General features: G+C 56.2%; 2 protein-coding genes across 35 annotated transcripts in view; one reads left to right on the forward strand and one right to left on the reverse strand.

Annotated features, from left to right (window-relative positions):
* Positions 1-26,406, forward strand: part of CELF4 (CUGBP Elav-like family member 4) — a 296,354-nt gene that overhangs the window by 204,067 nt on the left and 65,881 nt on the right. For 19 of the 34 annotated variants that reach the window (XM_025886536.2, XM_073898279.1, XM_025886539.2 and 16 more), the window contains exon 3: positions 19,552-19,630. In XM_025886536.2, coding sequence (XP_025742321.1) covers positions 19,552-19,630 — 79 coding nt within the window. The remainder of the gene's footprint in view (positions 1-19,551; positions 19,631-26,406) is intronic. The other 15 variants (XM_025886541.2, XM_073898298.1, XM_073898281.1 and 12 more) reach the window with 1 other exon arrangement.
* LOC112835265 (phosphatidylinositol N-acetylglucosaminyltransferase subunit P-like) lies at positions 13,221-13,618 on the reverse strand. The gene has a single exon (XM_025886831.2). The coding sequence runs from the start codon at positions 13,605-13,607 to the stop codon at positions 13,221-13,223; it is 387 nt and encodes a 128-aa protein (XP_025742616.1). The 5' UTR covers positions 13,608-13,618.

The raw sequence follows: 26,406 nt of genomic DNA on the forward strand, positions 1-26,406 counted from the left end.
TGCCTCACCTCGTCTCCATCCCCGCAAGGATGGCTTTGTCCTGAGGACAACTGCTACAATAGTACCACACTGCCATACCTGCCCGGACCCTGGGTAGCCCACCAGTGGGTCTGAAAACAGCCCCCTAGAAGTCACTGTGGTCCCCAGGCCCCTTGTCTCTGCCCTGCAGTACCCCAGGGCTCAGGCCCAGCTGGTCAGGTCTCCAGGAAGTCCTTTGTCCTCTGCCCCAGGGGCTGTTTGCAGGGTATAGTCCTACAGCCTGTCCTGGCACCTGCTCCCTGGGGCCCTGTGGGGGCAGGCGAGGTCGGAAATGTGCTCCCCAATGATCTGGCTCTTACCTGAGTGCCTGCCCTGTCCTGGGCACCACCCTGCCTTTGCAGGACTCAGCCTCTTGGGAAGATTCAGGAATGAGCCATAGGGAGCAGGCAGTGGCTAAACAGTGTGGGCCCAACACACAGTCCTGGGCAGTGGGTGGTCAGAGAAGGAGTACAAAGGGGGTGGTGGGGGAAATGGGCGGATGCTGGGGCGATCTGGTGGACTTCCAGGAGAAGATGGGTCTTAGATTGAAGTCTTTGAAGAATAGGTAGGAGCTTGGTTGGAGAGAGACCATTCTCGGCAAAGGGAACAACCTGGGTGAAGGTGGGAAGGAGGGACCCGCCACCTGGCAAGAGGGAAAGGTGAGAATTTGGGGAGTGGGGAGGCTGGGTGGAGTCTGCTTCAACACACCTACCCACCAGCTTGTCCTTACACATAATCCCGGAAAGCCAGGGTTTGCAGGGCATGTGGTGCGGGCCATCCCCAGGTGGTCATGGCGGGGGGGGGGGGGGGGAAGGTGCCATGTGCACAGACTGGCCACCCTGTGTACATGCGCAGGTGCCTGGCAGGCAGGCAGTTCCTTCCTGAGCCCCCATATACACACAGGCTCCCTACCCAGGGTGGGCAGGAGCAGGCCTAGAGGCTGAACACAAAGCCAGCCAGAAAGCCCACAGCTCAGACCCTTAGACTGCACCTGGGTGCCATCTCGTGGTTGTCTGGAGCACTGCACCCTCTGAGGTTTCGGGCTTCTTGGAGCCTTTGGGGTGTCACACCCAGAAGTGACATCCCTGGTCCTCACACACACAGAATCATCGACGGCCGGTCATGACACAATGGCCCCAACCCAAATGCACACAGGGCCTCGCAGCAAAACTCCAGCAGTTACACATGGACACAAACACAGCCATTCCTATTCACACTTCTTTGTACCTCTTTTCACCAAATACAGTTTGGGAAATAAGGGTGGAGAGCACTGTTTTAGGCCAGCACAGGCATAACAGCGCGCACCTTCTCTGGGTCTGTGCTTGCTCTCGGTCTGTTTTTAGCACACCGTCCTTTCTCTCCTGGGGTCTTCCTGCGCCGCTTCAGGCTCGCCCGTCTAGCTGCTGCTCACGTGGTTTCAGGACCTCCTCCTTGTGAGAACTGGGGTGGCTCCCCAGGCAAGCCCCTCTGGTGCGCGTGCTCTCGCCGACGTGCATCTGCCCTGGGCACCACACGGGGAGAGGATGCTGGGGCCCATCCTATCATCCATCACATTATAACCCAAGGGACTTCCTAATAAGAATGGTAGAAATTGGTCAAATGAAACACACTCTCTTGCATTGGTTTGGTCCCATGAGGCTCACAACACATCTTTACCTACAGGAGCTCAAACACTAGCTATTGCTTCCCCCCATATTTCCCAGATGAAGGCACTGAGGTTCAGAATGGTAAACCTGCCCAGGCTCACAAGACCAGGCGCAGGCTGCAGGGACGCCAGCCTCCCTCTCCTGGACTCTGGCCTGTGCTCTCTTAGGAGAAGGGAACAGGGGCCCCCGGGGGCACTGTTTCTAGTCTGAGATGGGGGGTGAGCATAGTGAAGAGTGAGGGGCCCACATAGATGCTCACTCCTCACTCCTGCTCTGCACTGCCTCCCGGAGGCTTCCCCAACCCTGTAAGGCAGGGACACTTCCCCACAATAGAAAGCAAAATGTGGGGGTGGTTATTCTATGAGAGGTGAAGGCTGCCCCTGGAGCCAGTTGGGGGGCCAGCCCTTGTGCTTTCCAAGCTAAGACTACTCAGAGAAGGTTGCCATCTCTGAGGGGCCCCAAGGACGGCTGGCGGGGAGTGAGGACTTGGGAGGAGGCAGAGAGGTTATTACCATGTGCCCCTGTATCTTGTGTCCGGGTGAGTGCACGTGGGCACACACTGTCCACATTCCTCTATGGGTGCAAGACGGCCACAGCCTTCTCAGGACAGAATAAGGAGGGATGGCTCTAGGGGGCTAGGTAGAGGGCGCTGGAGGAGGAGAAATATCCCTCCATCCTCAGAGTCTCACACACCACGCACGCACGTGCACGCGCTGAGCACCACAGACCGTGCAGTCTGCAGAACGCATTTATGAGTAGACCACAAACAAAGGGAATGTGTGCATCCTGGCAGAGAGCCCCAGATCCGTCAGAGAGGTATGGGATTAATCAGGGCAGACTTCCTGCCGGAGGAAGTCTTGATCCCAGTGGTCTCGGGAATCCATTAGGGAAACGAGGAAAGAAGTGCCTGCCGGGAGGCAAGCATTGTTGGCAGCTCCGTGTGACTATCTCATTTAACACTCATAACAACTCTGACTCATAGGAGTTATCACTTCCCTTTCTATGGATGAGGAAACTGAGGCTCAGCAAAGTCAAGCAACCTGCTTAAGGTCACACAGCCATTAAGTGGCAGAGCCGTGATGGAAATCTTAGCCTTTCTGGCTCCTCGGAGCATTTTCTGTCATCATCAGACAATCCTAGGCAGAAGGAACCTAAATGGTTGTTGGGTCCAACCGAGCACGCACACAGACGGCAGCCCCGGGATCTGCAGGAACTCACACCCCCACCAGACAGGTGGCCTGGGCCCTTGTTGGAGCAGGAGATGCTCCTGCTACATGCTGACTCCCGGAGCGGGGTGAAAACCATATACTCTCAACCCACTGCTTTCTAGCCCTTTGGAGACAGTGATGTCCCCACCCCTGCTCTAACCTCCTCTTATAAAGTAGCTTCCAGACACCCCCCTAAATGTGAGTCCAAATGGATATTCTTATCTTGTGTCTGAGAAATCCTGACAGACCTCTGCCCAAGGATCTCTATCCGGCAGGCCTTGGTGTAAAAGGTGGGGGACACTTACCGCTGGGGCTCATTCTCAGGCCTATGGGATGGGGGACAGGAGAGGACACTCAGCTCGGGAATACCTGTTGAATGGATGCATGAATGAATGAGCCAGGGAATGAATGAATGATCGGCCACAAGACCACTCCCTGCTGAATCCTCTTCCTGCTCTACGGCTGGCCCTTGATTCTCCTCTGGAACTCCCCGGCCCGTGGAGCACAGCCCAGTGCCCCATGAGAAATGCGGTCATGCTGCACCTGGGGCCCCCCTATCTCTGTCACTCGCTTGAGGGACCCCCGCTCAGCGGTGCTGAGCCCCACCCCGCTGGCAGGGGCATAAGCCCGAGAGCTCAGAGAGCTGAAGACCAGCTCCACCCTCCCAGCAGATGCGGCATTTGTGAGGTCAGAGTGGCTGCCCCAGCCTGGACGCTGACTGTGTCTCCCGAGCCTGGGGTTCGTAGGAAACGTGGGCCAGGGCCGGGAGTGGCTGCGCCTTGGGAGGCTCAGCACAGACCTTGTCCCCTCCACCTTCTCAACCCCTCGCTTGCTGCCATGTGTTCATTCACTGGTATGAGCACAACCGTGCGCCTGCACAGAATACACGCCGGGAAGAAGACCTCCAGGCCCTTGCACACACATGACTGTGCGCACAGGCACACACGTGTCTATGTGTCCGGTTGCAAGGACCATCACGGCCAAGCTCAGATGAGCAGTCTCCCCACGCCCAGCAGACGTAGTAAAGGGATCCATCTAGGGGACAAACACTCCCCCTCCCCACACTGAGGTAGTGGCTTGGCAGCAGGGTAAAATTTATCATCATTATCCTAATATCATCTCTAGACTCGACAGTGGCAGCAGCTAAAGAAAATACCAAGGCTTAACTTGGGGCGCGTGGGAGAGAGAGGCAGAAGATAGGAAATATGATTTATGATGGAAATCAATGCAATCATAATACTCTGTGCTTGTACAATTGGGCTGAGCCTTCTGTGCCCACAGGCCCACTTCAGCCCTGCCTGTCAGAGAGTGTTGGGGACTGGGGGGCTGGGGGGCCGGGGCCAGGGTGAGTGGAGGGGCCCACATGATAGGACACTGCTCATCTCCTTTCCCAGCCTTCGTCCAAGAAGGTGCGGGACACTGTCCAAAGAGGAAGACGGAAGGCGGCAAATTAACCTATGTCAAGGCAGCTCTTGGGCACTATAGCCCGCATGGCTTATCCTGCTCACAGCACTGCCCTGTGGAGATGGAGGATTCTCTCCTGCCTTTTCAAGTCCATGAAACTGGGGCACTCAGTGACTGAGTTAAGGTTACACAGCTCGTCACGGCAGAGCCAGGTGTGCTCTTCCCATGCCATCACGTGGCCCGGTGTGGAAGGGCCGTAGCGGGCTGCCCATTCCCTGTGGTGTGAGCAGCCGGGAGAAGGCTCCACCTCCCCCACAACATTCCCCCTACAGCCTCGCCCATCTGGCATCCAGAATTGCACCATTAGTGATATCCCTTTGAGTTAAGCCATAACCTATTCAGTTTATACAAGGTGGTGGTGGTGACAATGGTGATGGTCACCGTGATGGTCTTCCAGCTGGGCTTGTCGTTAACATAGGGCAGGGGGTCAGGGTAGAATACAGACAGCCCTTGCATGGTGTGTTGGAGATAAACTTATTTCCACTTCACAACTTTCTAGAAGAACTGAACCAAAAATTCTGCACCGTGGCCTGGGAGACTGAGAGTGGGTAGAGCAATCTGTCTTTCTTCCTGGTAGATTCAGACAAGAGCATGATTCTGTCACTGAGTGGAAATCCCTTCAGTCTGTGATGAGCTGCTTATGCTAAAGATGGGGGTGGGGATGATGGGGAAATGAGCCCCCACCTGAGTTCTTGCCCTGGCCTGGGGGTAGGGGGTAAAGCCCTAGTCACAGAGGGCACCCCCGGACTGGGGCATTTCCCCCTTGTGTCCTCCGAGAACAAGGCAGGGTTTCAGTGAAAGCGGGAGTGAAAAAATGAGTGAGGGGACGAATGAATGCTGCTGCAAGCAGATCTCCTGGCTGCACAGCGGGGAATGAAGTCAGAGCCCCGTGAAGAGCGGCCAGGAAGGAGAGGCAGGTGTCTGGGGACCAGAGGCTGCTGGTGCAGGCGCTTTGTCAGGGTGAGGGGGAGCTCAGCCCTGGAAGCTCTGAGGCCAGGATGGCTCAGGAAGGGCCTTCAGCCGGGCTTGGAAGGGGGCAGAATCTCTCTAGTAGGCGCGCGGCCGCGGAGGCAAGGCCAGGGGCGAGACTCGGTGCGCGCGGAAAGGGACGCAGGCGACAGCGTGCGTCCGCGGCCGGTCAGCAGCAGAGTGGGGCCGGGGGACGCCCGGGGGGGTGGCCGGGGTACGGGGAAGACAATGAGATGGAGAGAAATGAAGCGGGACCCGGCCCAAAGCCTGGGGTGGCGGGGCCGGCCGGCGGGGCAGCAGGGCCGTCGGGGGTGACAGCTCTGGCATTTCGAAGGGCACCCGGGGGCCAGCGCCTGCCTTGGCGAGACCTCGGGAGCTCGATAGACTTTCCAGACCTAATTAGTGTTTAATGGTCTGGAGAGACGCCGCATCCGCCGTCACCGGCCGCACCATGCCGTCCAGCTTCAGATTCTTAATTAACCTTTAAGGAGATGGTCGGCTGGTGGCCGCCTGGGGAGGCCACGTGCATCCCCAGGGGCGTGCACGCGCCAGGGCCCACGGGCTGTCTGGGACACCGCCCCACGCAAGCGTCTGAGCGTGACTCCAGCCACCCCCCACCCCCGCCCCGAAGCAAGCTTTCAAAAATCCTCGCGTGCACTCATTCCCAACGAGGTGTGGCCGACTGGGACCACCAGGTCGGGGGAGGCAGCGCTCTGAGCGGCTCAGGAGAAAGGAAAGCGAAGGAGAAACGCAGCTATCGCTAGCCGCAGCCGTTAGGGGGCGCAGTCTGGCAGGGAGGCCCGCACCGAGCAAGGCCACCAGGGCCCTAAGTGTGTGACCGGGATGCAGGGGGAGGCGTGGGCGGCCACGAGACTGAGGGGGATCTCGACCCCGTGGAGGAAGTGGGCTTTGGCCTGTGGGCAAGGGGAGTCCCCAAAGGGTTCCTGGCCGTTCATGGTTCAGAAGTGTCCTGCTTCCTGCAAAGGATGTGAAAGCAGGCAGGATGAGGGGACAATCCAGGCAGAGGATGGTAGTGCCTGGAATAGGGTCGGATTCCAACCTAAGGGATCCGAAGGTATTGGAGGGTGTGAGCTTGGCCATTGGTGGTGGCAATGATATTCCTAAAGCCAGACAACCCACAGAGGGAGACAGGCCTTGGGCTGGAGGTCACGCGTGCCTGTAGGACAGCCAAGGGAGAATGAGCAAGAGGATCCAGAATGTGACTGGGAAGGAGGTTAGGGATGCAGTGGGAGGTTTGGAATTGCCTCCAGGAGACTGCAAGTTGAAGAGAAGGGGATGGGTAAAGTCTCTGATGGGAGGGAGGGAAGAGGGGAAGGGGCCAGCCGTGAGTGGGAGAACCCAGGTGTTGAACTCAGAAGAGAAGCAGAAGGCACAGTGGAGACCCGTTGGGGGCGGGGAGGGGGGGAGTCGGGCACCAGCATGGAGAGCAAACCCTGCACTCCAGAACCCCACCTCACATACCCCCACCCTAAACACACCCCACTCCACATACACCCTACCTCACACAACACACACATCACACACCTTACGTACACACCACAGTCAGCCCCACACACTGTATACACTTACTTGCACACACTCACATACAAGTCCCAGTCACCCACTCCCTCACACATCCACATTCTTGCACACCCATTCACCCATCCACCCCCTTCACGCTCTCCAGCCCTTACGCACACACCATCACACTCACACCTAAGCCTGACACACTTTTGTGGGCAGTGTCTATGACCCAGAGACCCTGGCGTGTTCGGGGAGGAGGGCCATGATCGATGCTTATTAATGAAGCTGCCCCAGAGATGGCTAATTGATGGCGGTGTGCGGCTGTTGTCTGGAATTTAACCTGATTCATCATTTAGCCTGTTGGAGGCTGGAGAGCTGTGTTAATTAATGCCAGGAAAACAGACTTGGATGAGCTGGCGGTGCAGCCTCATATTAGAAAACGGAGAGCAAGGGGCAGAGGGAGGGAGGGGGAGAAAGGGGGGGGGGAGAGAGAGAGAATGATTAAATCTAAAGCTCAGAGACAAAACAAATTCCAAAAAGCAAATGTCGGTGCCATTTCTAGGATGACTCAGGCTTGTGCTTGGCCGGCACCATCAGGCTGTGGTATGGGGATTAAGAGCAATTTCCTCTAGATTTGTCATTTACTTGGTGTGGGCTTTGTTTTGTCCTTTAACTTGGCTGGGGACTGACTCTCCGGGCCTCCCACTGAGCCCTGTGAGACAGGAGGAGGGGTCCCAGGTGAGGAGAGGGCGGTGGGGAAGGCAGAACTCCTCTCCTGGTCGTGGAGGGGACGCAGCTTGGCAACTCAGTCCACAGTCCCAGAGGAACCTCCTGGGGCAGGGTAGGTGGGGAAGGAGGACTCACAACACCTGACTCAGGGGCAGGCCAAAGGGAAATGCCGACAGGAGAGTGGGCCTCGGATAACAGGCGAGGGGCTCTGTCCAGCCTCCAGGGCCAGGGTGCTCACTCCCCTTCCCAGTCCTGCCCACTGGGTTTTAAGAGGCGCAGGGTCTAAATCAGGAAGGCGGTGGTCCCCCTGCAGGCTGGGAGAGATCAGATCCAGGCGGAGAGAGCCCCATGAGGCCCAGAACTCCACAGCCAAGGGGCCTAGAGAGGTGTGAGTTCTCAGGGGAAGGGCCGGTAGGCTGCTGGGAAGGGAGGGCTGTGAGCATGTTTTGATGGAAGAAACCGATTCTCAGGTCTGCATAGCTGAGGGCAGCCTTACACATGGCCTTGACTTACCTGGTGGAGCTCTGGTACCTGAGTAGATGAGGGGAAACAAAAGGAGGCAGGTTAGGGCTGGAGACGAGTCCTCTGTAATCGCTAGAGCTGACCAGGTTGGATTTAGGACGCCCCTTGCAGGATGGAGCCCCCACCCCCACCACTGTAGTGTGGGAGCAACTACTGAAGAGCTGAGGAAGGGAATTCCATGTGAATGGGTGGCCGGGGCTGCCAAGTATGGGGTCACGTGGCTGGGCATTTAGGGACTCGGTTATGCTGCAGCACTGAGGGCAGAAGGTATGGTGCACGGCTGGGGCACAAGAAGGGGGCGCTTAAACATCATTTCAGCAAGGCCCTTCTGCAGCCTGGTTGTGAGCTTCTGGAGGGAAGCGCCATGTCTTTGAGGTTTGCTGTGCCATCCTTAAGCCAGAGAACAGGGGCTGGGCCACAGAGGTGTTTAGTAAGCACTAGATGGTTGGAGGGAGGGAGGGATGGATGGATGGATGGAAGGACAAACTTAGTGGCCCATCAAAGCAATGGGCTCCAGGGGCGCCTGGCTGGCTCAGTTGGAAGAGCATGTGACTCTTGGTCTTGGGGTGGTGAGTTCAAGCCCTATGTTGGGTATGGAGATCACTAAAAAAATTTTTTTAATAAAGATAAATAAATAAATAAATAAATAAATAAATAAATAAATAAATAACAAAGCAATAGGCTCGAGAACTGGTGGGCCCAAGTAGAAGAGGACAGACCTGGGGCAGGTGGAAGAGAGATTTTGAGAGGGTAAGGGAGGCCATAAGTCCCTGAGCTCAGGGTGTTAATGCCTCAGGAGAGCATGGTCTCCCACCCTCTGCCATCAGCACCCGATCTTGCCCCGAGGTTGTCCAAGAGTTCAGTAGAGTCCAAAAGAGCCCGGGGGTAGGCGGTGGAAAGGAAATCAAATGTTAGCTAGTCCCTCAAAAATGATGGACATACCCACTAAGAGAGAAGGAGAAGGGGAGGTGTGGTGAGAGGAAGGGAAGAGAAAGGGAGAGAGAAGACAGCTGTGGTTCATTTATTGAGCACCGACTGAATGCCAGGCACTCACCTGAGCTCTCACATTAATCCTGCCACACTGTCAAGGGGACTAGGCCTCTAGGAGGTCAAGTAACTGCCCCATCTCATATGAGCAAGTAGATGGCTAGCACTGAAAGCCAGGCCTCCCAACTGAATCTAGGGCTTGTTTCATCCAGAATTATCTATCCGCTGCCATTAAAAAAAAATAATAATAATAATCACCCCCTCCCCAACCCTGAAGAGGGTTAGCGACCCAGCCTGGCTGCGCAGGTTAATAAGCTTGGTTTCCACAGCAGCAGATCTTAATTAGGACGGCCCGGGTCCTCCCACCCTTGCCAGGCAGCCCTGGCGTGTTGGTGGGAGCAGGTGAGATGGTCAGGGGGCTCAGAAACAAAGAGACAGGCTGCCCTTGGCTGTGTGCACCTGAGGGAGCCCTGACAGGTGGGTAGGGGCACGTTAGCCCATCTCCGCGATTTCTCACTGATTTCTCACTGTATCCATCCTGTCTGCCGAACTGCCACAGCCCCAAGAAGCATCTACCCACACAGATGGCCCCAACGCCGGCCCCACAAGGTGGGGGGGGGGGGACAAGGGAAACCAAAAAGCTGACTGGGGAGTCCCTTCCTCCTGGAAACCAGTAGGAGAGACCTTTGATGGCCCCCGACGGTGGGGGCTGGGGGCGGCACCTCCTTTGTTTGTGCCAACTCACCCCCTGCCCTGCATGTGAAGGGAAGGCATTCTGTAAACTTGGATTGCAGAGCAAGGAGAGGGTTGGAGGCTCGGAGAGGGCTAGGAGAGAGAGAGAGGAAAGCAGGGAGAAGGGGAGGGGGCAGCCCCAGGCAGCCCCACCAATAGGCTCTGTCAGTCCTCTGCCCGCAGCTCGCTGTTCGCTGGGCGCTGCAGAGCAGAACAGCCTGTTGCATAGCAACTGCCAGGGCCTGTTTGTGGGGGCTGGACCACGGAGGCTGCGCGGCCCGCAAAGGGGGCTGCTGGGACGGAGGCTCCGTGCCCCACCCGCCAACTCACCACGTGCACAGAGCTCCCCACCCCGCTGTGCCTGGAGCACCAGCTCCGGCTCAGGCTGCACCCCCTGGAGAGGGCATCCTCTGCCCCGCCCCCCCGCCCCCACCGCTTCGTGTGCTAGGATTCAACGGTCTTCTCCCCCGCGCTCCCTCCCAAGTGGAAGGCGCACAAGGCCAGGCTGGGGCTGGGACTCAGGGACCGTCTGGATCCAAGCTTTAGAGCCAAACTGGGGAAGTTTTACTTCAATCCATCACGTACACGCTATGCATAAGCCTGGACGTCTGTCTTCCCACACATGGGGAGGGGACCCAGACAACCCTGGCCGGTTCGGATCTAAACATTCACCTGGCACTTCTCAGGCATCCCTGACCAGACTCCTTCCCTGAGCACGCCGCCCCAAACTTACTCTTTCTGAACGTGGCCTGTGGGCTCTGTTGTCCCTGCTGGAGACGGACAGGGGACACTGCCCACAACACCAGCTCAGGCCCTCCTGGGGCCACAGCGGCTCCCCCTGACTCTGCCTGACTTCCTGGGCACTCACAGGACTTTCCTCACACTCTCTGGCACCCTGCTAGCTGGCACCCTGTCTCCTCAGCTCACCCAGGCCTTCTGCCCCCGAATGCCCAGCCCTGGTCCATACCCTACCCACGCCGTGACTTTGCTCATCTGGCTCACTTGGATTCCGAGAGGACTGGAGGACATAAGCCACCTCGTGTGATCAGCGTAAGGCCTGGAGCTGGGGAAGGACAGGGCAACTGTCGCCTGCCACCACCACGCCGGCCTCCCAGTTCCCCTCCAGGCACAGGGCGGTGGTCCCCGCAGGTCCGCATACTCTCCCGTTCCTGACCCAGAGCCAACAGGCCCCTGTCTGGGCTGGGTCACAGCCGTGTCCTTAAGGTTGTCAGGTGTCTGTGCTGCTTCTCATCCACCTGCCCTTCATCCCCTTGAGGGCCACTTGTGACAGCAGCAAAGTGAGTCTAGAGGCGATGGCTCAAAAAGTGACAAGTGTGGCTGTGTGGAGTCCATCACGGAAGTCTCCCTCAGGGGGCCACCGGGGCTTAGGACTCTACTCTTTAGACAGGTATGAGGAGGTGAGGGCGCCAGTAAAGAAGGGGGGCCTTGTAACCAGCACAGAGACAGGGTAAGGCGGCTCTGTGGGTGACCTGGAGGTGACCTCAAATACTTTGCGGAGGGATGGGCGGAGGGCCTGGGCTGGCCGCCAGCCCCACCCAGGGGCCACTTTTATGGCTGCGCCTTCTAAATTAGAAGAGGGGTGAAGAGCTGACGGGACCTACATGCCGGTTTGTGTCCTGACCCAACAAGAATCAGATGGCCTCCTCAGAGCGGGGAGTGGGAGCAGAACCAGATTTATTAAAAATCTTATCTGGAGGGTTTGCATTTCAATGGGCTGTGGATTTGCATATTTTAACAATAACCCCGGGTTCGTCTGTCTGGTCTGTGCTCACTGACTGTCTCTCTAAATGAGGATCGAGGCTGGAGTCTTCAACAAACCCCTCCTCACCCAAAGGTACCACAACCCCCCCTTGCTGGAGGGGAGGGCCTTTGGGTCAGAAACAGAGCTGTCCAGCAGGTGACCAACTCTGACCTCTGGACACTCCTGCCCTAGGGGCATGGCTGAGGCAAGAGGGAACAAGGCCGGTGATGGGGCGCGCATAGGGTTCTGGGTGTAGAGCCGGAAAACAAAATGGGTGTGGGCCTTCCCTCACAAAGGGAAGACAGACATTGAACAAGTAAGTCCACAAGTTGGGATAATAATGGTCACAATCAGGCCACACTGTGGCAAGGCATTTGAAGGAAAGAATGGGAAGCTTGAAGGAACAGGGGGAAGCTGAGGCCCAAGGGAGGCGTGGGAGGTAGCCAGGAGAAAGGGCAGCCTGGGGATGGGCCCCTCACGCCCTGGGAGGGGCGCCACCAGCTGGCCTGGCCAGGGTGTACCTTGGAGAGTGGACCGAGGTCAGAGGTCTCCAGTGAAGGCAGATTGGCCTCTGCACTAACTGCTGGGTCGTCCTTAAGTCTGAACTTCATGGTGACAACAGACAAGATTCCTTGAATTTCTAACCCCTCTCTATGGAAGGAACCACATGTGATTTACTAAGGAGATAATTAAAATATTAATATATTTACAACAAGCTCCAAATAATGTGCACTTCTTCTGCCATTCCCCTGCCATCCCTTCTCACTAGGGGACTGTGGAAGCCGTGGGGCGGAGGCTTATTTTATTCTGAGGTTCCCGAAAGCCTACTATGCACAGGGCATGTGATTCAGAATCTGCCTTCCTGGGGCTTTAAACAAATAATTTCTCCATTAATTGATTGTGAATTACTATTGGCTAAGTGCTGCGCAGGCCAAGTCCTGGCGGAGAGCAGAGTCGCTGGGGAGCCACCCACCTAGGTCCCTGTTATCTCAGGCATGAGTTCTCGTCTCTGTCCATATCGGTTGGTGGCTTCCTCACCCCTAGCCTTTTACACCAAAGGCTGAGAATTCTCAATCTACTCTCCCAAAGTTGCCCAAGGTTCATCTTTAAAAGGTCAGTCTTTAAGTCATGATCTTCCTGTAGCAGGAGCAATGCTGAGAATACCTGCTGGTCAAGGGAATGCCTGGTGCCCGGCATTGGTAGATGGAAAGAACTTCAGGGTGGTGGGGACCCAGATAGGCCTCATTTGTGGGGTAGCTCCATGGGCACACAGACTGTTCAGGCACGTAGGACGCACGCTCAGAAGGGTCACATGTGTGGGATTTAGTGCTCTACAGTCGCCATCTTGAAATTCTTAAAATTTTCTCTTTGTTCTTATGTTTCAAGTCAAAGAAGTCTGTGGGATGAAGAAGCATGTGTAGGGCTTGCAGCCTCTTTTTTTTATGGTAATGCAGTATTTTATTTATTCTGTTCATTAATAACTAATACTCAAGAACTTTTATAATATTAATATAACTTAATCTAAAAGAATCAACTTAGTTTACATTTCAATATTGGGTACGAGAGAGAGTCAAAATACTTATGGTCAAAATTATTATATAAAAAATTATAGTAAATGCTCGGTGTTAGTCTACATACAATTTAGTTTTTGGCATAAAGTTATTTAGTTGCCAGGAAGAACATTTGGTTTACTTCACTAATAGGAATATCTTTTAATGCTGGGATGGCCTCTTCTTGGGATTTCTTCTGCTGTTGATTTTTAGCATAGTTATCTGTGATTGTATGAATGGAGTTGAGTGGAGAGGTACTCATCATGTTGATTCCAAATAAGAGTACGTAACCAATTACTATAGTAATGAGGAAGTAGACGGGCAATGCAATTGCCCAGTATTTTTGAGGCCAATAGGTTAATCCTAAGGAATTTAGCCAAGATTCAGGAATAAATGCCCACACGAGATACAGGATGAAGCCAAATTGGGAGCTTAAGAAAAGAACAAAGCCATAAATCACTCTTTCTGGCAATGGCGACGGTGAATTTTCCACCATTTTCCCTGTGGCTTTAGACAATCTTGGGTCCTCGAAGCGCCCACTCAGGCCCCTCCCGACAGCTCAGCCACTTCAGCGCCAAGTCCCCCGTGCAGGCCCCTTCCAGAAACCCTCCGTGGGGGCGAGAAAGGGAAAAACTAAAGGAAAGGCCGGGTCTCTAAGGCGCCCCCCCCTGGCCGCCCCCTCCGCTCCCGCCCAGGCGCCGGACTTGCAGCCTCTTGCTCATGGGAGGTTCTGCCTCCCACCATCTGCCTAATCCATGCACATCCTGGGCTCCACAAGCCAACAGTCAGCCCTCTAGGCCGACCAACAGTGGCCTGGGTGCAGGTTAGGGGAGGTTTAGGTCAGGCCTATTCACCCGGGGGTACCCCAGGCTGGTAGCACTGTGGTATGTCTGGTTAGCCAACAGAGGCCATGACTTAGGGCAAGCCTCTTGCCCTGCTCCAGCACATCCTGGAAGAACATTTACAATACCCTTTAGGGTTGACTATCCACTGTGGATTGGGGCAGTGGGTGGCCTCTGGATGGAGATGAAGCCTTGCTTGACTTCCAAGGGCCCATCCTAGGCTAGGCTAGGTGGCAACATGTCAGTGGGTGGTCAGTGGAAAGGAGAGCCCAGCAGTGCTCAGGCCCAAGATGTGCCCCCCTCCCCACAGCACTGTTGCAGGGTGGGGTGCTCTGGGTACCTGTGAGGATCTCCATGCCTGAGGCGATTCTCTCTTTCTCCTTAGCCTTCCTGAATCTGGCTTGCATTCGTCTCTTCTGCCCGGCTCAAGGAACCTTCCAGGCACAAGTCACAAAAAACAAACTATGTGATCTTGGTGATTCTGCATAGGAGCTAAATGTTCTGATATTTGCATTTAAAACTGGCATCACACAAAATAAAGATGAATGGCAGGATCTATACCAATAATGTAAAATTTATATTTCTTTTTCCTTAAAACAATGTCAAACAGCAAATAAAAAAGACCATGACAAGCCAAGAAAGAGAGAGACTGAGGAAGAAAGGGAAAACTTTATATTTTAGTGCTTTAACGATGCTTTTTTTCCCTTGCTTTTTGAACAAGGAGCCCTGCAAAATGATCTCTTTCTTCCCAGAGCAGTGATGCTGCTGATGGGAGGCAGTGGGAAGGGAGAGAGATAAGAGCTACCTTCAGTGAACAAGACAAGAGAAGAATAGGCATTGGCACACTACACCAGGGCTTGGGGAGAGGCGAGCCCCTCTGGTGAGCATGGGAGCTGGGTGTCACCAGGCACTCACATGTCCCAGATGAGCCTGAAAGGGCCCTCACTCAGCATTGAGGTTTGAACACTCACCCTGGAATTACATTTGGGGACTCAGGGGCTGGGTGGAGAGCACCCTGGCCATCCCCATAGGCCACCACAATCACTTCTGGCACCCCAACCATCCTCCACCCATTCTGGCACTGTATGGGGTATCGGTCCAGACCTTCCAAGGCATTTCTGGGTCACAGAACTGGAAAGCAACATGGAGGATGAGGTTTATGGAGAGGCTACTATGCAGAAGAAACTATACCAGATTCCTCCTTTATCTTGCTTATTCCCAGTCTCTAGCTGAAATGAATTCTTTGCTGATGTCTGTAATGTCTTCAAAGTACTACTCAAACGTGCACACGCACACACACACTCCAGTGGAGCTTGTCCCAAGTTAGGGTCTAGGGGGTCTGTGGGTAGGAAACTGGGTCCCTGCTCTTGCTTGAGAAACAAGTGTCTCCCTGTTTCAGCCTGTCTCTCTCTCTCTCTCTCTCTCTCTCATACACACACACACATGCGCGCATGCACTAGAGGGGAGAAAGAGAGAGCCCACAAGGTAGTACAAGGCCGTGTGTGACCAAGGGAGCCGAGAGATAACCAGGGAAGTTTTCTTGGAAGAGGAGGGTTGTTGAGGATGGCCAGTGGGAGTGACAGAGAACTTTCCAGGTCCTTTTATTTCTGAAACAGCTCTGGGCTAGCCGCCCGTTATGAAGCAGAGGGCTCAGGTGCCTGAGAAGGCAGGAGGAGGGCCCTCAGGATCCTGCTGGTGCAAGGGCTGTCCCAAGTGCAGCCAGGGGAAGTTCACGAGCGGATGTCCCCAGGGCTCTCGCTAGCACTGGCTTAAACAATGAGAGGTCAGGGGGCTCAGCTCTTGTCCCCAAACCTCCGTGTCAGCTCCCAGGAAGATAGTTGCAGCGGAGGGGAAGCTGGGTGAAATCGGTCCCTTCCTGGTCTGGTGGCAGAACACATCTGGGCACTAAGGGACCAGTGGCCCCCTCTGCAGGCTGGCCCTGTTCTGGTGGGGTATTCATTCCAGCCTCAGGGAGCCCCTTGCGGGGCAGGGAAGAGGAGACACACAGATGGGAAAATGGCCCTCACACAGGAAGCAGCCCAGGAGCCCAGTCCAGGTTGCACCCAGGAGGACAAAGAAAGGCGGCGTATCTGGACCTAGGGGTTAATCAGGGCCATCTTCCCAGATGGGGGAGGGATGCTTCTGTACCCTGACCCACAGGGAGCGGCAGAGAGCTGCAGATGCTTGTAGGAGGTAGAAGTAACAGGGGGGACCGACTTGGGGAGGAGGGAGTATGGGAAGGAGAGGAGGAGTCAGGCTGGCCTGTCTGTCAATCTGTCTGCCTGCTCACTGGCCACAGACCTCTCTTTCTGCAAGGAGCCACGTTGGACAGACAGGTGAAGCCTTTGGACCGGCTCAATCATGGTATTTATTCTAATTGTATCGTAATCGTCCCCAAGGAGCCTGGTTCAAATGAGCTTGACATTATTAAAATTTTAATGCCCAGTTTTCATAGCTGAATGAATATTTAAAGGGTATGTCCCAGCTTAAGTTATGATGATGAAGAAATTAATGGAATGTCTTGTTTAATGCATGGATATGTGTTGATGCAAAAAGTGGCAGAGATGGGGAGGCAGAACTAGCAGAAGAAGCCACACGCCAGCCCTCTGCTGCAGTAGGGACAGGGAGGACCCCAAAACCTGGGCCAATGACCACTCGCTCCCTGTGATGGGACCCCAAGCTGGAAGCAGAAACACAGTCAAAGAGTTAATGATGTCCCCAAAGGACTGACCCCAGAAGCCTTCAGGATGCATTCAGGGGGCTGTTCCTGACCTGGGGGGCAGCCCTGGTTGCCACTCCCTCCCCCCGCCAAGGCATGCGGAGGCACAACCCAGGTGGAAGGCCACAGAGGGACGCAGACGACACCTCAGAAAGAGAATCAGCAAGGAGGGCACCTGCACCCCAGCCCAGGTCCCACCAGCCCCCAGCCCCAGGCCCTCCTGGGAAGATAATACAGTGACCAAGGGGGATGGCTGGACAGAGGCATGACAGACAGGGGAGAGGAAAGGCCCCAAGAAGCAAGTTCCGGTGTCCTTGAAGCATGCTGTTCACCTGTAAGGGACAGCCTGGGGCCGTGTGGCCAGGGTCTGAGGGGCAAATTTAGAAGAAGGACAAGGTGGCAGTGCCCCTCCCACTGTCCTACCCATCACCCTCTCTGGTTGTCCCTTTCCTCACTGGCCATCTCTGCGGCCTGGCGCAGCCTCCTCTCCTCAGGACAGGCTCATGATGTCCACCCCCTACCTCCTCAGGGCAGAACCAGGCCTTGGTGAGGCTGGACAGGGCTGGAGTCTAGAACAGGGAAGAGAGACACTGGCCAAGGAAGAAGATCTCCCTCCAGGCCCCGCGCATCTGTACAGAACCTGCTCCAGCTGAGAAATCTTCCCAACTGAGCCTGACACTTTATTTCTGCTGAGAATTAAGAAAGCACCAGGCCGTATTTTATCTCTCCATCAAGACTGGCACCTCTTCGACAGCCCGGCAAAGGCTGTCTGGGTGCTGACCATCCCTAGATCGTAATAAAACACGAAAAATGACCTTGGGAGCCACAGGTCCCTGGGAACCAGCTCAGCTCCAGTCCACCGGTCTGTGTGGAGCACCCTGTGGGTGCCTAGCCCATGGCTGAGGGCAGGGAGGAAGCCATATGAGCCCCTGGACCCCTGCTGCCAGGAAGCCCACAGTCAAATTGGAGTCTAGCACTAAGTCATGTAGGAGGTCAGGGAGGGCTGGGCTGGGGCTGGGGAGCTGGAAGTGCTGGAAATTAGGCCTAAGTCCATGAGCCTGGGGCAGAGTATTCTCGAATGCCCATGTACCAAGGACAGGGAGACAGGCTGGCTGCCTGGGGGTGGGTAGCCCCCTGAGGTGGAAGGCTCCCACACAGACAGATTCCACTGGCCCTGTTTAATTTACCTTGTTTAATTTAGGGATGTTCCAGGAAGAAGAGACATTCTAGAGAAGGGTTGGATATTGAGTCCCAAAAGGCACTGGACAGGAAACCAGGAGGGCCCTGGCTCCCTCCTGGAGCCCTTCCCCCAGAGCCAGAAGCCTACTTGGCCTTTTGCACCCTTTGCTGAACTGCAAAGGAGGCTGTCTATGGGGGGATCCAGGACTGCCTAAATGAAGCCAGGAGCTTCATTATGTCCCTCTTCCTTCTCCCTGTGATTGGAGCTTTCTGTAACACCACAATCTCCTGTCTGGCAGAGCTTACATACAAAGTAGCTTTTTTTCCCTCAACTCCGTAAAGGTGTGCCAAGTCCTGTGGCAAACGATGCTCGACCCCATTTTGGTGGGCTGGCCCCCAGGGTCCTGTCTTGCCCACCCTCAGGCCCCCTGCGTCTCATTTCCTCTGCTCCGTGCCCTGCCTCCTGCCTTTCTGTCCTTGCTTGTGGTGCCTCTGCCTGTCCCCTGGCCTTGTCTTCACCTTGCTGAGTCACGGGCACCCACACTCCCCCACCCACTTGTCTTGACGCAGCCACAACTCGCTCCGAATCCTAGACCAGAAGGCCCGAGGAAGCTTGTAACTGGCTGGGCCAGCCTCCGCACATGAGGGGAACTGGCAACAGAGTCACCTGGTGCAGGCCAGAAGCCTAGACGTAGCCCTGGCTGACTCGGCTTCCGGGGCTCATCTCGCCATGGGGTGGCTCTGCCTCAGCGTCTCCACCTACGAAATGGGGGTGCCAGTCCCTGCCCTCTCTGCCTGTCGGGGTGTGTTTGTGTGAGAAATGAAAATGCAGTGAGGCATAAGGGAAGTACTTGACAGGCGAAAGCACTGGAAAAGACATAAAGTAGGATTCCATTTGCGCGATTCCTTCCGTTTTTATTGTCTGAAACGTCTTGGGGCCTCAGGGCTGGTGAGCCCACTCGGTTGCATTGCCACTAGCCTCAGGGAGGATTCAAGACCAGCACCAAGCCCCGATGCTTGGAGTTCAGAGACCCCTAGTGGCCTGATCGAGGCACTGAAGTGGGTCCCGGAGAGAGAGCAAGAAGGGCCTCCGGGAGGCATGGGGGGTCAGGCCATGTCCTGGTGCCCTCCTGGCCCCTAGACACCACGGGAGACAAGGAGCTGTGCCCGCTCCACAGCCCCCAAGGGGACAGTGCTTGCTGCAGTCAGGAACCCCGGCCCTGAGCCCAACTCCAACGAGGAGCTGGGTGGCCCAGAGCCTCAGGCACCCCTGGGACCCACCGCCCACATCCACGAGATGGCACGGGGTGGCCAGAGGCCAGCTCTTTTTTGCAAAGCCAGCTGTCCCCGGTGAACCAGGACTGGCCAGAGATGCGCTGTGGGGACACCTCAGGTTCTAACATCACAGGCTAGCTAGAGCTGCTCAAAGCTGGGAGGGGGGCACCACGGAGTTGGCCATCCAGAGAAAGCCTCCTGAAACAAGGGAGCCCTGGGGACTGCATAGGTGAGGGGAGAGGGCTGGGGCTTGGTGCAGCTGTGCGGCGGGGCGGGGGGGGGGGCAGCCATCGTGCGGGCGGGCGTGTCGCTGTGTGCGGTCCGTGTGCCTCGGTCCCTTTGAACACCTGTGTCCCTTTGGGTGTGGGTGTCTGCCCCCTCACTCCCAGGCCTGCTCTGACACTGTCCCCTGTGCTCTGTTGCAGATGAACCGGCCGATCCAGGTGAAGCCAGCGGACAGCGAGAGCCGAGGAGGTAGTAGCTGCCTGCGCCAGCCCCCTTCACGTGAGGGCTCACTTGTCTCTGTCCCCCTCCCCCCCCCCCCAGCCCTCCCTCCCTCTCCCTGAGGCAGCGATGCAGCGACTCCCTGCCCTCGCCTCCCGCCCTAGGGAACTCGTGGCTGGGAGTTGGGACAGGGCTTTGGAGCGCTGGGTGACCCATGTGGGGAGAGAGTGAAGGGACACGAGGAGGTGACTGGGCTCTGTCAGATGGCGGGGTTCCTTCCTTCCTGTAAGTAAACAAGTAGCATGTCCTGGGGCAGTCGAATGCCTCCTTTAGGAACCCCTAATGGTGTGCCCACCTCCATGTCGCCAAGGAAACCCCCCCTATGATGGAGCGTGAGCAGTTGAAAGGGTGCCAGGCTGGGAGAGAGAGGAAGTGGGACCTGGGAAGGTTCAGGCCAGGGGGGGCAAATCTGTGAAGGGCCGCCGTGGGGCCTTGGGACTGCTGAGGTCAGGATCCTGGAGGTAGATTCCGGCAGACAGGGAGATGTCTGGAAGGGGACAGAGTGGGAGGCACGGCCACAGCCCACGAGCTCAGAGCCCCACTCCCCGAGAAGGGCTCTGGCCCCTCCACCAGCGAGGGCCCTGCCACCACTGCACACAGAGGCTGCCCCGGCACGGGCTCCTGGCTCCCTTTGCCAAGCACCTCCACCCCGGGGCTCTGGCCTGGACGGGCCACCCCCCTCTCTGCTTAGACAGGCACTGAGTAATTTCTCTCTCTCCTATCCTCCCTCCCTACAAAGAGTGTTCTAGGAGATTAAGAGCAAAAAGTAAAATAGACAAAAGCTACTTGCAAACTCAGAGTCAAGGTCCCCGTCCCGAGAGAATTGTAGTGTGGCCACAGGTGGCCTGCCTGCCCCTGAGACCTGTGGTCCCTCCTGCTCGGGCTGCTGCCCTCTGGGCTCTAGCTGGACCCTGAACTGGGCACAAGGCCTCTATGTCTAGGGCCCTCCTGACTTGGGCCTCAAATCTCACCCCCCTCCCAGAGCCCAGAGCCCCCAAAGGGGCCCCATGACCCCGTCACTGACACACCTCCCTCTGGCCTTCTGAGAGCTTCCCAACCTGAGGATCCCGAGAGTGGAGGTGGGTCAGTTGAGAGGTAAAAATGGCTCAGGTGTAAAGGGCCCAGGCAGGCAATGCCCACCTGGTTCACACTGTTTGCTCCTTCCCCATTCCTGGCAGTCCAGTGACTTTGGTTTGCTGGACACCCAGAGGCTCCTCAAATACCCAGCTCTAGGCATCCTTGCCCTGGTGGTGAGGGGAGTACTGGCCTGCTTCACACAGGACTTCTCCATGGGCCTGTCCTAGAGACCGTCTCCGGGAGACAGGCCCAGCAGGCCCTGGGCCCCAGGGCACCCCATCATGCAATGACTCACCTACAGCACCCCGTTCAGGTAGCAGGGCCAGGATGCAGTGAAGAGCCCCTATCCCTGGTGGGGGGGGGATCTCTGGCGTACAGGAGGGTAACCGGAACAGTAAGCGGCACCTGCAGTCCCAGAGAAGGGGCCCCTGAAATGGGGGCAGTCAGACAGCTTGGAGGAGATGGCGCCTGGGCTGGCCTTGCAGGAGGGGCATTTCCACATCTGGAACAGAAATTGGGGTGCCATGTAAAAGGCCCCACAGAGGGGGGGGCCCCTGCGGGGGAGCAGGGGGCCCCTCGGGTGCGGAGCAGATAGCTCAGAGTCCAGCCAGTTTTCTCCGGGCCCGGAGTGGGGTGTCGGAAACACCGTGCCCAGTGAGGCCGCGCTGAGCTCAAATGCAAACCCCTTTCTCCTTCACTTGCCTTGGAGGCAATAGCTCTCTGACTCCAAGTTGCTAACCTCATCTCCTTTCTCCCATATATCTCCTGCCGCTGACACTTGCCCCAAACCAGATTAATCAGCTCTTTTATTCTTCCTGCAGTGGAAAGGGGGGAAGAAGAGCCAAACCTAAACATCTATCTATTAATTGCATATTCAATATTAAACAGTGAGATGATCCTGAGTCAGCACTATCACCAAGCTATTAAAAAAAAAAAAGTCAGGTTAAAATAATTTAATATCCATTAAATACTTCTTCTGGTGGAAAGAGGCTGGGGAAGAGGTGAACATTAAAAAAGATGAAAGAAATGGGAACAGAGAAGGATGTGGAAGGAGGCTGAGGGAAGAAGAGCAGGGTTTCAGGTGAGGGAGGCAGGGCCAGTCTGAATATGGAGCTCCTGCACCCACCTATGAGACATGAGACACCACAGCCGGTGGGAGTCAAAGAAGAGAGCTCACTGTGTCCTGGAGCAGGCAGGGAGGGCTTCCTGGAGGGAAATGTACCAAGAGGTGTAGACTTGGCAGGAAACAGTGAGGACTCAAAGTGAAAATGGGGCCCTGAACACAAGGCCAAGGGGTTGGGCTTGTCTCCATCAGAAGCAGGAGCCCCTGATCATAGTGGGGGGACCAGGCAGAGAGAGGACATCACAGCCGTGATGTCCCTGTGCAGGCAGAGAGGAGCTGGCCCCTGCTACAGCCACCAACAGTTAAGCAGGGAAGGAGCCCTCTCTCTGCAAGGAGGATCCAGTTAACCCTGCAGAACTCTCTGGAGCAAGTTACATTTAAACTGAGCCACCCTCAAATAAGCAAATCAATTCATTAACCAGAGGAATGAGGCAGGCTGGGGACAGACAGCAGCCTGGGGGAGGGCACCCCCACCTGCCCTGGTCATCTCAGAGGCAGGGACCCTCCCTATAGGGCATGCATCTGTGTTCCTTTGCTTCCCGGCAGGCAGATGTATCCTGCCCCATGAGCTGGTTCATGGTCAGCATCTGAATTGGGTGCCATGACTGCAGGGGCCCCTCAGCCTCTGGGTTTCACTCTTAGCATCTAGATGGGTACCCACAGTGTGCTGCCCTATAGCCCTGAGCCCCTCCTCCTCCTCCTCCCTGGTCTCAGTCCAGGGGAGTATTAAGGTCAGAACACAGGACAACCTGCACCCTCCCCCAAGGCAAATGAGGCTCCCATACCCAGGTGTGGGTGCTCCTTGCAGGGAGTCAGGCTCTGAGGGCCCTGGCCTTAGTCAGCAAACCTGCTTGGGGACCCCCTGGGCTGAATTGGAGGAGGCTAAGGCTGAAGAGTGTGCCTACCTCCCTGAAAGGGCCCAAGAAGGAGCCCTTGAAGAGAGAAGAAGTGGCTGAGGTCCGGGCCAGGGATGGCAGACGTTGGCCTGATGCCACCCCACCACTCCCAGACCCACACCCCATCATCGGAAACCACCCCTACCTCTTCTCAGCAACCATCGACAGGCCAGAAGGTTTATTTCCTGTGGGCTCTATCCATGCTGCGCTTGGAGGAGCCCCGGAACACAGTCACACACCTGCACCCCCATCACCCCCAACAAGCCGCACAGCCACACTGACAAAGGCACCTGCAGGCCCACACACGCTCCTGGTTAAGGTGGAAAACAAACGTCCCCCACCGGGGACACAGTGGCTAGGGGGTGGGGCACAGACCCGGCCACCTGATTTTATCTCATCAACATGAAATGACAGAAAAACAGCAACATGGGGGGCTGATGAGCTGGAGAAGTTAGGAATCAAGATGACTTGGGAGGCAGTCCCAGGAAAGAGGGGATTCAGGGTTGCCAAGGGGCTGCTCATCCCTCAGAAGAGGGCAGGTGTGGCCTGGGGAGCCCCTCCAGAGGGAACGTGAGCAAGGCTGGAACAGTCTTCTAGGGTCCCTCACCATGGCCCTCACCCTGCCGCGGCACCTGGAGCTGGAAACCACACACACACGCACACACACACACACACGCACACACACAGAGTCCAGAGGACTCTGACTTTGCTGGGATGTGTGAGGCTCCAGCTGGAGGAGGGACTGCTGAGTCCCCTTTCTGGCCCAGTCAGGGAGGCCTGAGGAAGCCCAGAAAAGAGGGGCCAAAGGGGCAGCTGTCACTGAATCCAAGGGGGGAGCCAGCCGGAGGCTAGTGATGGTGGAGGGTGGACACAGGCAGGAGGGCTGAGCTCCCTCTTACAAAGTCCTGTTGTTCCGCCACTGGCTAAGGGCCTGGGGGAGGCTCAGAGAGATATGGGGAGGGGGGTGGCCTTGAGCTCCAGCCACGAAGGGGACCCTGGCGGGCTCGTTGCAGTAAGCTACTATCTAGGGACGCCCTAGGGAAGCTTCTAGAAGGTGAAGGAGTTTCTTTTATGTCTCCCCCCACCACCAAGTGCTTCAGAATCACCTGGGTTGAAGGACCCCACAGCAGTTTCCATTCCTGTCCTCCCTCTTCCTCTCCAGACCTGGGAGCCCCTGCCTCTCTCCCCCAGCTCCCTCTCTCCCTCCTGTCTCAGTCTGTCTGGTGTGGGGTGGGGGGGGCGGGGGTTGTCAGCAATGGGGTGGGGGGTTGTTGCAGAGAGGAGCTGGGCAGGGCCAGGAAGGCACGGGAAGGCTGGGGGCAGGTGCGACAGCCTGAGAATCATCGCGTGTGCACTGGGTTCCCGAGGAAGGTGCGGGCTGGTCAGTTAGCCAGGCAGCGGTCCTGCAGCCCGTCATTGCTCCCAGTTCATTTACGGGCATCTTCAGGGCTGCCGTCCCCCCTCACCGTGGCCGGCACTCACGTGGCAGCGGAGTCCCGCCGGGCTGGCTAATGAGGTTGGACACAATGCATGTGAATGCGGCTCTGAGGCCCTCCCTGAGGCCACGTTCCCCACCATAAAACCGTGGCTGATTCCGTCCTCCCAGCCCCTCCACCATCTGTAGCCCCATCGGTTCCTGTGGCTTTTTAAATCCTATTAAGTTCTTCATGTCTCCTCCGGGCATTATTTTATTTCTAAACAGACACAGACAGAGAATGTGCTAAGGGAGGCCAGGAAGCCCAGCTGAGAGGCTTGGGCAGCTCCCTGTTGCTGCCAGGTCCTGGGGCCCCCGGAGACCCGTGGCTACACTGTTGACCTCCCCAGGTTGGGTGTGTTCCTTCCAGACTTTTCTAGCTGTTTAGTCCCATACTCTAAGTTGGCAATTTAGCGAGCATGTAGAGGAAATAGATGTGCAGGCTGGTCTGGCCATGTGAAAATTCAATAGAAGTTTCAATTTTCGAATCTTAGGGCAACAAATGTCTCACTGACAAAAGCTTCTGGGTAGACAGAAATCCCTCGGGATTCTGTTAGGAACCCTTGGCCCAGGTGGGACAGGGTACACAGAAAAGTAAAGCTAAGGGGAGAGAGGCACAGCGAATTAAAGATTAATCTGAAATTCTACCAATTCTACCAATTGAGTAGGAAACAAGGTTTAAAAAAGGAAACCTGTGACTCTGGACAGCCCCCGACTGAAGATGCAGTGCAGGGGCGGCCAAGGGGGAAGGTGTAAGAAAAGCCTTGGAGACCAGTGCGCACTCCCTGTGGGGACCTCCTGGGTGAGGCTCCTCTGGGGGCTGGGTAGGGCGCTCAGAGCCCCAGGCCAAAGAACAGCCTCACTTGCCTGGTTGTGTCCCACAGCCCGAGCCCCTCCACCTCTGTCCCCGTCTCTCCCCTTTGGGGCATCCGGAGCCTCCCCGTGGGTCCAGCACATCTGCTTCAACTTTGGGGCTCCTGGTTTATGCCCTGCCTGAGAGACCCCAGAATGAGCAAAGGTAACCCCAGCCCAGGCCAGAGGATGAGATCCTGGGCTGAGAAGGGGTCCAGAGACTGAGGCCCCAAAGCTACACCTCAAAGCATAAAAGACTCTACCCTTACCAGCCCCCACACTTTCTGTGTCCCCATAGAAGCCCCTGGAAGCTGGGCAGTGTGTGTACTCCATTGTGCCCATGTGTGAATGTGTATGTGTTGGGGGAGTGCACTTCCTTATCTAACCCCCCACCGCCTCCCAAATCCTGCAGACCCCAGTATCCTTAGCTCGTGGGGGCTGAGCTATCACCATCCTACCCTCCCACAGCCATGTCTGGGCCCAGGGAGGGGCAAGGGGTCATGGTGAACCTTTGGCTGGAGGATGGTTAACTGCCTTATGGGCCAGAACATGGAACTCCAAAGCCTGGAGAGGCCCCGGAGCCATCTCTCTACCCTCCTCAGTGAGTCGGCTTCTCACCCTGCCCCACCCCCGCTCCTGTTTTTTCAAGAAGAAAAGCAACTCCACGGTCCATCTTGGCCTTCTCCAGAGCTTGGAAACCCCGTTTTGTCAGCCTGTCCTGTCCCAGCCCCACCACAATTTCTCAAGCCATAGATTGTAATGTTTTCCCTTGAACACCAGCCCCAAAGCCAATGTCCCAGCTGATATTTCGTGTACATGAATCCGTGATTTATTTTGGACTGGTTTCGAAGACTGCATTACAGCTTTCAGCTCGGAAAGTTCGAGTCAGGCATAAGACAGCAGGGCCCAGACAGTCCCAGTGCTTAGGGAGCAGCCTGGGGCAGGGGTCACTGTCACCCTGCCAGACCCTGTGATTTGCCTTTGGGGAGGGCTGAAGGATTAGACACCTCAGCGCCAGGCCAAGTGGCCCACCCAGGGCTGGGCTTCTTTGATGGGCAGGAAGTTCTACCACGTATCTGACCACAATCCCTCCTACTTTTGTTTAAGCATTTCCAACTGTTAGGTTCCCTAGATGATGGAGCAAGCTCCCCCTGCCCCAGGGATTTTATTCTCCATAATCCCTGTCCCTTAAAAATCTTTGTCTCCTTTTTTCCCTGAAGACTCTTTAAAAAGAAGAAAAAAATTTAAATTCAGGAAGCCTCTCTAGTTTACATAATTGAACCCAAACAGCAGCTTCGTGAAGACAGGTCTCTGTGGTTGGGGAAGGAGGTGGCTGGTGGGAAGGGTCCCTCGT

This window comes from Callorhinus ursinus, unplaced genomic scaffold (assembly GCF_003265705.2).
Source record: "Callorhinus ursinus isolate GAN/ISIS: 27379988/994484 unplaced genomic scaffold, GSC_fseal_2.0 scaffold11, whole genome shotgun sequence".
Taxonomy (NCBI): domain Eukaryota; kingdom Metazoa; phylum Chordata; class Mammalia; order Carnivora; family Otariidae; genus Callorhinus; species Callorhinus ursinus.

Excerpts from the sequence above, each read along its gene's own strand:
- LOC112835265 (XM_025886831.2), bottom strand. The coding sequence starts at position 13,607 with ATGGTGGAAAATTCACCGTCGCCATTGCCAGAAAGAGTGATTTATGGC.